The sequence below is a fragment of the Neodiprion fabricii genome, chromosome 5 (assembly GCF_021155785.1).
Source record: "Neodiprion fabricii isolate iyNeoFabr1 chromosome 5, iyNeoFabr1.1, whole genome shotgun sequence".
Lineage (NCBI taxonomy): Eukaryota > Metazoa > Arthropoda > Insecta > Hymenoptera > Diprionidae > Neodiprion > Neodiprion fabricii.
In genome coordinates, this window is record NC_060243.1 from 21,535,726 (window position 1) to 21,549,640 (window position 13,915).

General features: G+C 43.1%; 1 protein-coding gene across 15 annotated transcripts in view; it reads left to right on the plus strand.

Annotated features, from left to right (window-relative positions):
• Positions 1-13,915, plus strand: part of LOC124183312 (protein muscleblind) — a 157,172-nt gene that overhangs the window by 81,631 nt on the left and 61,626 nt on the right. For all 15 annotated transcript variants that reach the window (XR_006870959.1, XR_006870960.1, XM_046571646.1 and 12 more), the window contains one exon: positions 12,077-12,247. Coding sequence is in view for 13 of the 15 variants with exons in the window: in XM_046571646.1 (XP_046427602.1) it covers positions 12,077-12,247 (171 nt within the window). In the remaining 2 variants the exon portion in view is untranslated. The remainder of the gene's footprint in view (positions 1-12,076; positions 12,248-13,915) is intronic.

Genomic DNA, 13,915 nt, shown 5'->3' on the forward strand with positions numbered 1-13,915 from the left:
ATCAAAAGTTTAGAGCTCGGGTTACCTTGCCAGCTATCGGGGGTGAGAAATGTATTAGTCGACGTGATTCCTCGCCTACTTTCCGAGGGGCTGTATGTGTATACCTATATTAATAGACCACCTCCATTGTGCTCAGTTGTCTAACGAGTCAGGTGATGCATTGTCCCTATTATATCGTACAAAATTTAATTCCGTAACTTAACCTAACCAAATTTCGAGCTAACCCAATTCTCTAATTCTATGTTGCAGGTGAGTCGGGTCTTATTCTTTTCCGGGCATAACGGGATAACTCAGTGTCCGTCATGTTTGGTTCGTATTCACCTTGTAATAAATATAATACGATGCCGCTGAGGATGGGAGATTTTCAAAATGCGGATTTCATGAGGCACAGAAGACCATAGTATAACAGAAATCCTCTTTATTTATTTATCACTACACATGATCAGCATATTTTCATTTTTTTCCTTGGGAAACTTTGTCATCGTTATATGTGGTGTGTGTAATATTCCTCGTTTACTTTGAAACCTACTCCGCCTGAAGAGACAAGGGAGTGAGTTGATAAAAGCTCGATACGCATATGCGGAGGTTTATACATATATACAATATAATATATAGGTATACCTAAAACCTTGAACGAGTCGCTTTTTCTAATCGTCCTGAGATGTGAAATGGAAGGGATAAAAAAAAAAAAGAAACCGAGAAGAGAAGAGGAGAGGAGGAGGAGGAAAAGCGCGCGTGTTATGTGCCTGACATTTAAATATCGCGTTACCACGCTGATAGGGGTAGGAGGAAAATTTCGGTTGGGATATTTCTGACGATGCCTTACGCTTAAAGAGGAGGTGTATCTATTTTTTCACTCATCTATTAATGAAAAAATGTGGAGTCACTTTGGTTAGCTGCGTTTTACGAAATTGCATTTGATTTCGAATTCGTTGTGTTCCGATGCTTAATTTTTGTTCAACATTACTTTTTCCACCTTGCTTCCATGTCCAAAATTTTTATATCTCCGGCAGGATTATAATCTTGTCACAACGCAAGGGTTAGAGAACCGTTGGTTTCCGGGCTTGCGTGAGTTTTAGATGGACAGATATCAGCTGCGGCCCGGATATCTAATCTGCGAAGGGAATACGTGCTGAACCAACACGCGTGCGTGCTTTCGTGCGTCCGTGCGTTCGTTCGTGCGTGGGTAGATATCTACTAAAATTAAGGGTTTCGGTATTTGCGCGCTGGCTTAATATCCCCTGGGGTTGGAGAGGGCGGGGTGAAGGGGGAAAGAGAAAGAGGCGTAGCTTGGTATTGAGGAATCGTATCATCACCGAAGAAGACGAGCCTCCGTTGCAAGCGACGCGCAAGAGTGGAGAAACGGGGAAGGATCGAATTGTACGAATGTCATGCCGCTACCCTAAGCTAGCATTCCCTACCCCCAAAACCCATCGGTCTCATTCCACGGGGCGAGAAATTTTCAATCAAATGCCAAGGATTCCGACCGCCGCCTGACTATCTCGACGTCGTCGACGCCTTCCAAAGCTAAATTACGCAAATAACAACCCCGACGCCCCGGTCGTCGCAGCGAGGCAGCTCTTCCCCTATTTTTTTTCTCACTTTTCCAAGTGAGAATGAATTTTTCCTTTACACTACTTTTATTTACGTTTTTACTCTCTGTTTCGCAAGAAGCGCGTACGAAGCTGAAGCTAGCTGCCAGAATTAACAGCCAAACGTTACGATGTTCATTCGAATAAGGTAATGAAGTCCGGAAATCAAAATTTTGTGAAATACCTTGAACCACCGATACTTTTATCGAATTATGAGAATAAAAATGGACTGCGTTTTTCTATTTCCATAACGTTTAACACGTTTAGCTGCCAACTCTGGCTGCTAGCTTCAGCTTCACGAAGCGCATATCCCTAGTTTGTTTCCATTACTACGTGAAACGGTGATTTTCTGCATGAAAATACAATACAAGATCACCGAACCGGGAATATCATAACACTGAAAAAATACCCGAACAAAGAATGAAGAATTAAACTTCGGTCTATTTTAAAAAGTGATTTTTATTTTTTTCCATCTACACAAATGATCAAATCTTCATTCTGGTTCACCTTACGAACAAAAATGAAAGTTCACGCAGATTTGATCAATACAATGGTTAAAAAATCAGCAAAAACACAATTTTGGTATGGTGATTGTGCTGCGGGTGGGCAGAGAATGTGAGGTGGGGGTAGGATCAGGGGTGGGAAGCGGGTTTAACTAACCCGGTTGGAAGCTGTCCAGGCGGTTGGCCAGCTGATCGGGTCGCGCACACGAATTCCTCGTGGCGTCGTCGTCTCGACGGAGGGTTGAGCGGAGGCACAGGGCCTGGGGGTTGGATGGTGATGCCGGTGACGCGGGGGGTGAATCCGCCTCGGAGTGGCGCCGCGACGCCGGCCACCATACGTACGCCCCCATACACGAGCACGCTTACGTATTTGCCAATACACACATCCTCGCACCGGGGTATGTACATTGTACATTTGCACGCGTGCGGTGTGGTACGGTCGTATATTGGCATAGAAGGGTGGGCGGCATGCGGAACTTGTGATGTGAGTATATAAGCTAGGGAGGGATGTAGGATACTACAGTATACGATTTTCATTTAGTTCGATATTTGTTTGGGCAGTTAATTGGAATCTAATGGCGCGTTGTAATTGGAGTACATCGGTGATAACGAATTATCAAAAACTTCGTGCTTAAGTCCCACGTTAGGTCGGTACGAACTTTTCACGGTTATTAAGTAATTTGAAACTCGAAATGAACGATGATTCAACTCTTATTCCATCAATTTTATTAACCAAAGCGAATTCAGGCAATAGTTGAAATTACTATGTTCACTATTCGTGAACTTGAAAGGAAAAAAAAAATCTACCCACCGATATGTACTCGGTACCAGCACACATATTTCCAAAAGTATACGTGCAGGGTAGAATTTCGGGAAAGCAGTAAAAGATTATTAATCCTTGCGCAGCAACGGCGAGGGACACAAGAAAGCGAAGTTCGCGTGTGAGTTTAACATTTGATGGCCGCGTGCCAATTCCGCGATACCAACCCTACCCTACCCTACGACCCTACCCCACGAAATTTTTCGCGCACAATTCCAATTTCACGACTAGGCTCTTCTCCCTTCCACCCTCCCTACCTCTCTCTTTCTTTTAGTGTCTCCACGCGCCAGCGTCTGGGAACCCTTGGCGACTGTGAGGCGTCTTCGACGATATCCATCCGTCCGTTCGTCCTTCGCTCGAATTTTATGGGGGTAGGTTTGAGTCTTCGCCGAGTCCCCACGAGGTTCGAGGAAGCGTTTAACCGGCCGGAGCGACGCGAGCGCCACCGCTGCGAAACCTCGGGCTTCATACACTCTCGACCGATTGCGCCATCTACACCGCCACGTGTGCGTGACGCCCAACACCCTCGACCACCTCTCTTACGTGTGTGCGTGTTGCTCACACGCGATGTTATCTGTGGTTGCCATGGGGATGCTATTGATTGGCCCCGACGCGCCGACAGACGTCACGCGGGCGTCGCGGCGCCACTCTGACTGTCACCCACCCCCAATCCCCCCCTCGAGCATCACAGAAACTCCCCACGTCCGAGCTACACCGACGTCCATCCACCCACACAGTCCGTCGGAGATCAGCTGAGCGCGTCGCGACGCCAGGCGCCGCAACCACCCGTCTCCTCCGTCCATCGGACGCCGACGTAAAACGTGCCGTTTTCGGATCATCAATTCGAACGAGGAATTCAAACCGAAAAATGAGACAAACACACACAAAAATACTCACACAAACGCTTGCATGTATTCAACACGTTTCACAAGTCGGAGTATTCGTTTTTTGGTTTTGCTCGTTATGTTTTCAGAGACGACAAACGAAATTGGGAATGTATTAAATTACACAAAAAACGTTTTAATTACGAAGAAAATATTGCTCATGAAAAACAGTTGTTTTTTTTTTTTTTTTTTTTTTTTTTTCTACGACGTTCGCGTCACAGCTAGCTGGTATACAAATATGTTTGCATAGTCGCTGATATTCGTATACATGTAGATATAGACACCTATAGGTACCCTGCACTTGCCTGGAGCAGCACCAACGGCTATTCGTAATAAGGGAAGCAAGCTCTGGAGGCGGCAGGGGGCAGCGGCGGTAGAACCCTAGGGAGTGATAGCCGAGCGATGTATGGTTATTGGCTGCCCAACGGCATCGATTCTCACGGCAAGGGAGCCACAGATCAACCGGAAACTGAAACTCTCTCTACCTGCATCCAACTAACACCCTCGATGTACCAACCGCGGTGCAATATTGCTAACCCTTAATTTTCACCTGCAATTTCTAATACTGAATATTTTACAATCGGTACCCCCCGGATCGATGGTCTTTCTCAGTTTTCATCTCTTCTCTGCTAAAAAAAGACGGAATTTATTTATAAGTCGAAATACGAAACCCGAAATCGGTAACGAAGGGTAAATTTAACCATTAAAAAAATCCTTTTTCTCAGCATTTCTGATCATTTTATTTTTCACTTACCTTAAAGCGGGAAGTTAGAATAAAAACTTGTATCGAGATTGGTGAACTTTTTCCCCGACGACTTTTTTTTTGTTAAAAGTAACATTTTTTGCTATACTGATTTGTATTATACCTAGCTTACTTTTCGCCGAGTGCATTTGGACGAGAAATTTTTGCAAGAACTCGAACGCCTCGTCAATAACGAGAACCGATTGGGTTCTCCCCGTTCTCCCTAGACTCCCAATGCGCCCCTATTTCATCGCTGCACATGCATAGTACACCCGTAGGTACAGGTATATTTGCAGATGAATTTACTTATTTATACGCTGAGAAGTCGAAGAAGGAGACGGAAAAGGAGGGAAAAAAATGGAGGGCAAAGGGGCCGCGCTGCTATCGCCTCTTCCGCAGTTTCTAGACACTCACATGTAACGTATTTATGTATGCATTCGGTATTCGGTATTCGCGTGTCGGGAATGTAGGAGGGCAGGTATACGAGCTCGAAGTGGTATTACGTGTATATACTATGCGCAAGGAATACCTCAACCCTCCCTCTCCTCTCCCTCTCTTTTCTGAATAGCTAGCCCGGCTGATTGGGCCAGCCTCTCGGGAGTCGTTTCACCATCTTCGACTTTTTACATTCCCCTAGTTTCCCTCTTCCTACCCACGTCTGGAACTCACCAAGGTTCGACGTTCTGGAAACGGTACTGGTCTTTTGCAACCCTTCGTTTCTTCCATCTGTCCAGAACAGTCAAAAAAAGAAGAAGAAGAACTCTTTTATTTCAAAATACACAATTATAACGGACTCGTTTCTCTTTCGTGTGCAGCTAACAGTCGGACGCTAAAGTATTAGTCTTAATCATCCCTCACCCTTCTGATCAGTCACGCAGACGTGAAATCATATCTGTAGTAGAAAAAAGTATGCCACACCAAACTAGCACAAGATTAGCACAAAACTCTTCATCCATTTTCAAATGAATATTAACTTCAAGCTCATCAATATCATTCGAGACGCTATAATATTTAACGATTTATTTCTACGGAAAGCTTTCTTTCTTCGGCACCAGATTACAAGAAACCGAAACAAAATATAATTTTGGTCATTTGCCGTCAGACTGAGGTGTTAACGTTGAGGTTAGATGAAAAACTCATTTTAGCTTCCACAGACTTGTCTGTGACTTAGTGAAAAGCGTTTTCTTTGTTGCAACAAAAGGCACAATAAGAGCACAAGATTCCAATCTTACAGTAGGATCCGTAAAAATTGTGAATACGTTTATTCGCAACTAGTTGTGCAAAAAATAATAGAATAAAATTTTTATGCGCTGCACGGGTTAGCAATGAAATCACCGCGCAATTAGTCGTAACGTTCATTGTTTCAAATACGATTGACCAACCAGTTTTGTAACCCCAGACATTATCAATTCTAATCTCATCGGATATGAAAAATCCGCCAATTTCCTTGTTTTCGCGTGACGCCTTCTCTACGTTCCGTTTACCCCAAAAAGTATAAGGGTAGGGTTGCCGAGTTGTTAGATATATCGCTGACCTCGTACTTTTCCTCCCCGATTCAATTAACCAACTCTTGCACGCACCCACGCACGCACGCACCAAGGTATTATATACGTTTTTGAGCCTTAGTTATGGACGATACAACGCAGCGTTGACGAAGCAACATGCACAATAAAACAACGGAGTTTCAGAGACCCTTTTTGCATCGAGGGTAGTGAAATTTTTCCCCGTTCGTGCAAAAAATGGCGAGTAATTTTTGCTTTTTGATTTTTCAGTGAGCGTCAATTGTTTTTGCGAATTTTCGTTCTGAAACCAGCCGTGCACCATTTTCGCATGCAGGGCTAGCGGGAGAGAGAGAAAGAGAGAGAGGCACGAGCAAAAACGATGAGTGGCGGTAGCGATAGGCTTAAGCACCGACCGCGGAGGGAGCAACCAATAAAGGAGAGCGGAAGTGGCGGCATTGTATGACCCCCGCGTGGCAACTACACTTCCGGTTCGCAATATTCTGCACATTTATAGCCCGGCCTGTGCTGTGCTGAAAAAAAGGGAATTATACAAAAAGAAAAAAGGGGGAAAAGTACGCGATGTAAAAAGGCACGAAAGAAAAATATATGTAAAATGGCGAGGGTACAGCTTGTGCGCGAAATTCACGTGGGGCGTTTGTTCTGCACCCCTTGTTCCGCTGTAGAGGAGAGGGGAACCACATCGCCTGATAGCAGCAGGTGGTCGCACGGTGCTGCCGCGCACCTGGGGTCACCAACGGCGCAGAAAAGCGAGGAGGGAAGCGGAGAGAGGGTAAAAAACGGAGAAGGAGAAAGAAAGAGAGAGACATTGATTTGATTTGATGCATTTAATTATGCCTTGGCAAGGATATATGATTATACGATTTGGAAATCGGTAAATAAACAATGGTGAACAATGGTAACCACTTATTACTAAAACTTGAATAGTGAAACTAAATCAGTGAGGAAGGAAGGAAGGAAATGAGAGAGAGAGAGAGAGATTGAATTTTATTGATAAGACCAAGGACTCGAGGTCCTTTACAGTCCAGTCAACTGACAAAAATAAAAGATATGCTAAATGGTTGGAGATTACGACTGCCTGGATTGTACAAGTTGAGTCGCTTCGCACGTTGGCAAAATACAAATGTTCTTATACCATGAATCTAAATTTAAAAATACAAAAAATAAAAGAGAGAGAGAGAGAGAAAGAGAGAGAGAGTGTGAGAGAGAACCGGTGCGAATACCTACACGCAATATTTATTGTTATTCCTAGAGTTGAGAAAAAATCAGAGAGAGAGAGAGACCAACTTACTCTCGGTACGCACTTACACTGCGCCACTTTGAAACCAGTCTCTGCAGTTGCTCGATGCCGGGTAAGTAGAACGAGCCAACAGCTGGTCGGACAGCAGGTGATCGGCCAGGTGATAAGCGTTGATGCCGGCTGCCAGCGCCAATCGCTTATGACGCCCCATTATCGGTGACAATCGAAAGCCGGTCAATTACTCCCGTTCGCGACTTCTGAACGATGACATTCCGTAAACTCATTATATGCTTTCGTATATTTTGGCCTACCGAACATCGTTACACCATTTAGTTATCAAATAGTCGGACGGGTTCGTCTTTATGATAATAATAAACCTCTGAAAAGTTTTACAACTTACTCTGCTAGTGACATTCAGATAGTGATGTTTCAGAAGGCAATAAAGATAGCCGGTGAAGGTCAGCTTCAAAAACCAGAATCTTTCGAAAAACTTCGGTAGACTTAATCTTGGAAAAATACAGTATTAGATGGTTCAAAATAGAATCTGTGTCATATTTAATGCTGATAATTAAAGTAGACTTTGGTCGAACTTTTAAAGCGGTCACACTGTATTCTTGTACTTCATATGTTTGAAAGTAACCTAAATGATCGCTGAGGTTCACTTGAAACTCGTCTTTATTATTCCTAATTCTAACTTGACGATTTGTCAGTCAGAGCGCAATCTTGGCATGATTTATAATTTAACACGAAGAACAGCCGAAGGTAACTTGAGTAAGGAACAAACCAAATATCAGAAAATCTATGCTGATGATTATGCAAAAGTATCAACTTTAATAGAAGGTATTCCAGTCGGTCCCATGAGCCTTGATTTTGATCTTCTGCTACTGATGAACGAATTTTAATCATCAAGCCCGTGAAATTGCGGTTCCTCGCTTCCGCGCCAACTAGTTAGCTAGTTACTACCTGGCCGGGCTCTGGATTCGATTAAACAAACGTATCCATACCGCTAAATGAGCCTGCCTGCTGGTTGCTGCTGGTGCTGGCCCATAAAGTTGTGTTTAAAACAGGGGGAGGACGGGAGCGAGTGAAGCCTGCAGTGATGCGGATGGTGCAAAATTACCTCCAGTCACGCGAACCGCGGTACGCCAACCTGATCCCGAATGTCGCTTTGACTCTGCCGTGAAAATGAAACTGAACTGAAAACTTTTTACTCAAGTACTCCTTTATTTCTCGTTTAACATTGTTAACAAGAAGCAGGATGAATGGAGGGATTGGAATAAAAGATGATCGAAGTCTTAGATTATAGAATTGTCGATGAAGAAGAACAACAAGGTGCCTAGAATGCAAATCCTTTCTCTTCGAAAGCTTTCCCGAACTTGAGTCGACTCGGTGATGCAAGAAAACCGTTCTCGCGACTCCAAACCTTTCAAACCTTGAAAAAACGAAGACAGACGGAGAAAATTGCACTCTATTGTTAATTGGTCAGTCAGGTGAATTGCCTCCTGGAAGAGAAAGGAGAAAAGCTAATTTCAGTGACCACAGACAGGCTCCCATGCCTGATCGTCAAGACTCGAGAACTAGGTCGCTTTTTAACAGAGGCAGGCTCATCTTTTCTTCTTCATCGTTACCAGACAAGACTTTATTCGTCACTATCTCATTGACCAGCTCTGAGGAGAATAGAGTAGCGCCTCGTTCGGCTGACTGTTGATCATCACCGACGGTATTACGTGGTGAGTGAAAAACGGGACCGGGTGTTTCTTTTCCTTTGTTGAACGGGGATGAAGTACGACCCCTGAGCAACAAAAGGGTGCAGTGTTCAATTAACCACGTAGACGTGTCGATAATTGGAACCAAGATCGATCACCTGGAGCCTTGTCCACTCTCTCCTTTTTCGCACAATGTTCATTTCAAGAAGAAGCGGCAAAGCTGGATCAAAAAATGAATACGCATTAAACAGCGAACGTCTTCCTTTTTCTCCCATTTTGTCCTTTGAAGCGCGAAGCGAAGACTGAAGAACGATTGCGATTTTGTCCGGTCCGTGAAAGCAGAAGAAGATACAGCCGAGATGATCCTGGACTAGGTTCGTTGCTGACGCCCCATTGTGGGGGGGTCGGAATCGATATGCAAATCTCTTCGCAAATCCTAGTAATCTCCCAGGTAACCCCTTACGCCCGTTCCCCGTTCCCCGTTCATCGTTCCTCGTTCCCCGCGTCTCGCTCTCTATCTGAACCTCGCGTGCCGAGAAGAGATCCTAGGAGTAGATCTCTCCAGTCCCCGCGCTGCCTTCTTCTTCCCGGGAGACGAGGCGCGGTTATAAAGTGGGGTTAGCACCCCGCTGAAGGATCGTGTATTAGCCACCCCCTCCGCCCCTCGGCCTCGGTGATGCCCGTCCATGCTGCACCGCATCGCGCCGAGGTGACACTTCGTTCGACAGTCAAATGGCCAACCCCCACCTCGTCTTTGATGACAGTGACTCGAAATCGGTTTTCTTACATCGATTCCCGAACCGCCCCTTGTGTTCGGATCCTCCACATCCTCTACCTCCTCCGCGACTTCGCCCATCTCATCTATTACGCCAAAGTCCAGGGCTATCCCATCTCTTCTTGGTTAGGGTCGAATGCTGATAACTCCGGGTAGGGATGGCAATACGCCCGGGTGTACGAGGTAGGAGATCGAAAATAAGATCGAGAAGATGCAGGAGAAGGTGGAGAACTGGTTTAAAATCCAGGAGATTTGGATGGTAACGAATTGGACCGAATACCGAAGATGACGAGCACGTAGACGAAGATTAAGAGAGAATTGAGATTGAGGGTTACAAATCACAATTAGAAGATGCTTAAGACGATGAACATTTGAAGAACATACAGTGGTTGACGAATCGAGCGAAGACGACGAAGATGATGAATATCTAGAAGAGGATAAAGAAAAAGAATCAAGAATACAATGTAACAGATTGAGAGAATAATTAGCAAGTTCAAAAAATGAAGGAATTAGAAGAATGCACCTAAGACGATAAACATGCAGGAGATAAAAAAAAGTTATGAAAAATGAGAAGAAAAAAACGAACAACATATTCAAATCTTGAATTTCAACTCCGACTAAACCTTGGGATAAAGGACTACGTGTGTAATATCATATGTATTCAAGAACATTCGAGTTCAGTTACGATTGAAACCCTCACTAATGAGGGTCGACTTACTTTCTTCGAATGAATCGTAAAAGATCTCTCACAACACCTGTGAACATATAAGAATGGAATGAAGGAGCATGCTGACACGACTCGTCTCGAACACTTGTATCAGAGTTGTTGTTGTTGTTGTTGTTTTTGTAGTAGTAGTGCTCGCTGTATACAGAGGTCAGCACATCTGTGCAGACGCCAAAATCAGGAATCTGGTACCCGAGAGCAAATAGTTCAGTTCTTACCGGTCCGCCACGGTGTAACCACCGTAGTTAAATTAGTACGCGCGCGCGTGTGTGTGTGTTTATGTCTGTGCGTATGTGAGGCTGAAAATATTGACGGATTTCAAGTATCTGTGACTAAGAATGTTTATGATTTGACTCTGTGCAGCTAAAAATATAGACTAAGATGACAGGTAAGAGAGACGATGAGCTATAGGTGGGTTTTTATTTATGAATGCGCTAATTTTCATGGAGAACAAAAGTAGAGTATCGAAGAACCGAAATGCTCAGATTGTTCTCAGCGATTGAAACAGTGTCGAAATCGCGTTCCGAGTTTTGCGCGATTAGTTTAAAGACGTGGAGCGTATTTGGGGTTTTATTATCATTTTGAAGAGGTGAATTTTGAGCTTCAGTGGCGCAAAATTGCAAGCCAACTCTGACCTGACCTAATCTAACTTGACGTAACTCATGCTGGACCTCCGCTTAATTAGAGGAATATATTTGACGACGTCTGGGGTTGATAAGCATCGGGGTCACCATGACCATAACGTGGAAGGCAGTTGGTGAAATTAAGGGTCGCGATTATACGCAGTGCCGACTTGATCCGCGGCGGCAAAGGACGTGCAGAGACTCCAGACTCTTCCTCTTCCTCTTCTCATCCTCAGGCGTCTTGCCTGAACTAATATTATTAAGGTCTAATTAGCGCGGGTCTCATAAGCATCCGCGACGCTTCAGCGATATTGGATGACGAAGACGACGAGACTCTTCTTTTTTCCTCATCGCCTCTCGCGAAGAGCGCCTTCCGTCTGCAGGCTGATGAAATTCCGGATTTTTCATGCAGTTAGCTTTAGAGTTACGCTCACGAGTAAAATGCCCGAGAGGTACATCACTGATATTCTTTATTCTGTGATGTGTTACAGCAGATCAAAAACCACGACGCACGTTTTTTTTTTTTTTTTTTTAGTTACAATTGGGCCTTTTAAGGCGTAAAAATCTGAGGAACAACTCTCGCGGATAAAATAAAAAAAAAAAACTGCGCATAGTATCGGCTGTTTACCGTGAACAATGTTCAATTGGTTTGATCCAAAAAATGTATCTCATTATTAAGAATTCGTGGTAAAATAGATTTCCGAGGGTAAACATTGGGGGGGTGAATTTAACCCCTTGCAAAGCTAATTGACCTGTAAATACGTGTCTCGTGTTTTAAGTACTACAACAAATCACGGAATGATAAAAATTGGTGAAGTTCACCTCGGGCAGATTTTTTAATACTTTTTAAGCATCAACGTTATCCAGTCATTAACTGTTGTCAGTACTCGCCAATCTGCTTCTGAGACATGATTAATCATGCATATTTTCTTCTTCTTGTTATCCAGGGTCGATGTAACAGAGAGAAACCACCTTGCAAGTACTTCCATCCGCCACAGCATCTTAAAGACCAGTTACTAATCAACGGTCGGAATCATCTCGCGTTGAAAAACGCCTTGATGCATCAGATGGGCCTTACACCAGGACAGACCTTAGTGCCAGGCCAGGTGCCCGCTGTGGTATGTTGCTCTCCGTCTCTCGATATCACTTTTTATATATTTACACATTAATATCGCAGGGTGGATTATATGTCGGGTCAATTAAAAATGCCACCCACGTCATACTTTCATTTCGTTATTGAAATATCTGTATTTATGTTTTACCTTTTTTTCTTATTCACTTCCACACCTGTCGTATAAACAAGCTTAGAGTGTGCAGATTTCGTTTCTCATCATCTGTGTGTGTTGTTCTTCTTTTTAGTTCCAACCGTAGTAAATTATTATTTTTGTTTTTCAATCTGTTCTTTGTCTCTTCGTTTCTTTTTTCCTCTCTACATTTATGCGTCAATTAAAGTAGTAACAACAATTGAACCGATGTGTTCTAAATAATTCCTCTGATGATAAATTTTTCTTACCATATAGTTTTAAGCCTCGTAAATTCTGATTATATTTCGTTGTGATGGAGTAAAAAAGAAAAAGAAAAAAAAAAACAGGGACAGAAAGAAACGAAGAAACGTAAAATGACATACGATATTTTTATTACTATTATTATTTGAATGAAGGATTAGCACGCCGCATGTTTCGTCAATGTTGCTCCCGCTCTCTTGTTATTGTTTGTTTTTTTTTTTTTTTTCTTTTAGCTATAATAAATATATTTTCACTTCTTCATTTTCACCATTTATAAGTGTCTAATATCATCAATTTAAACCTGAAACAATAATAAAAGTACGTAAGAAAAACATTTTCTCGGAGATATAGATCAGTTTTTTTTTTTTTTTTTTGCCCCTTTCTTCTATTTTCTTTCGATCACTTGAAAATTTGTCAAATTGTAAGCAAAAACAGTGAACGGATATGGATATATTTCGGAAGAATTGTCAAAAATTTAACAGATTTAATTTTCATCCACTGTGCCTCCTTACAATCTCCTTGAGGATGGTTTTCATTGACGCTATGATCTCTGTCTTGCACCCCGTAGCGGACCTTCAGCATTTATTATATCATTAAATATAATCAATATACATTATTGTACAATTCAATCCGAAGAAACACGATAATTGTCAAGAGACTCGGTAGGGTCTCGAACATAACCTAACTCATCATTACTATACACGTTGCAACGCATTGCCACGTAGCTCAACTTCACGTTAAACTCTTGACTGTTGTGCACTGATCTGTTATTATCTTCTCTCCCTCTTTCTCTCTCTCTCTCTCTCTGTTCTCTCTCTCTCTCTCTCTCTCTCTCTCTCTCTCTCTCACTCTCTCTCTCTCTCTCTCTCTCTCTCTCTCTCAAATCATTGTTGAAATAAATAACGAACAGCGATCGGCGAAGAATCAGCTGTGATAATTAATCGTTGTGAATTTTGCAGAAAGAAAGAGAGACTATCCGTAGAATCATTACTTTATCGCACCTGTAACGGCGATGAATAATTAATTGATGGACTAACAGATTAGTGATATTAATGATGATAAATAAATAAATACTACACACGGTACGTACCGCCTGTCTGTCTGTCCCCCATGTTGTCGCTGTGTTGGCGCGCTCGCTCGAATGTGGTTGGTTGTTGGTGTGTTGACCTTCTTCTCTACTATCTACGTACCTACGCAATGAACGTGCCCATGCACCGCAATAACGTGCGTGTGCAATGAACCTACTACCTACTACCTCTACCTATTGGTGATATGAAACAA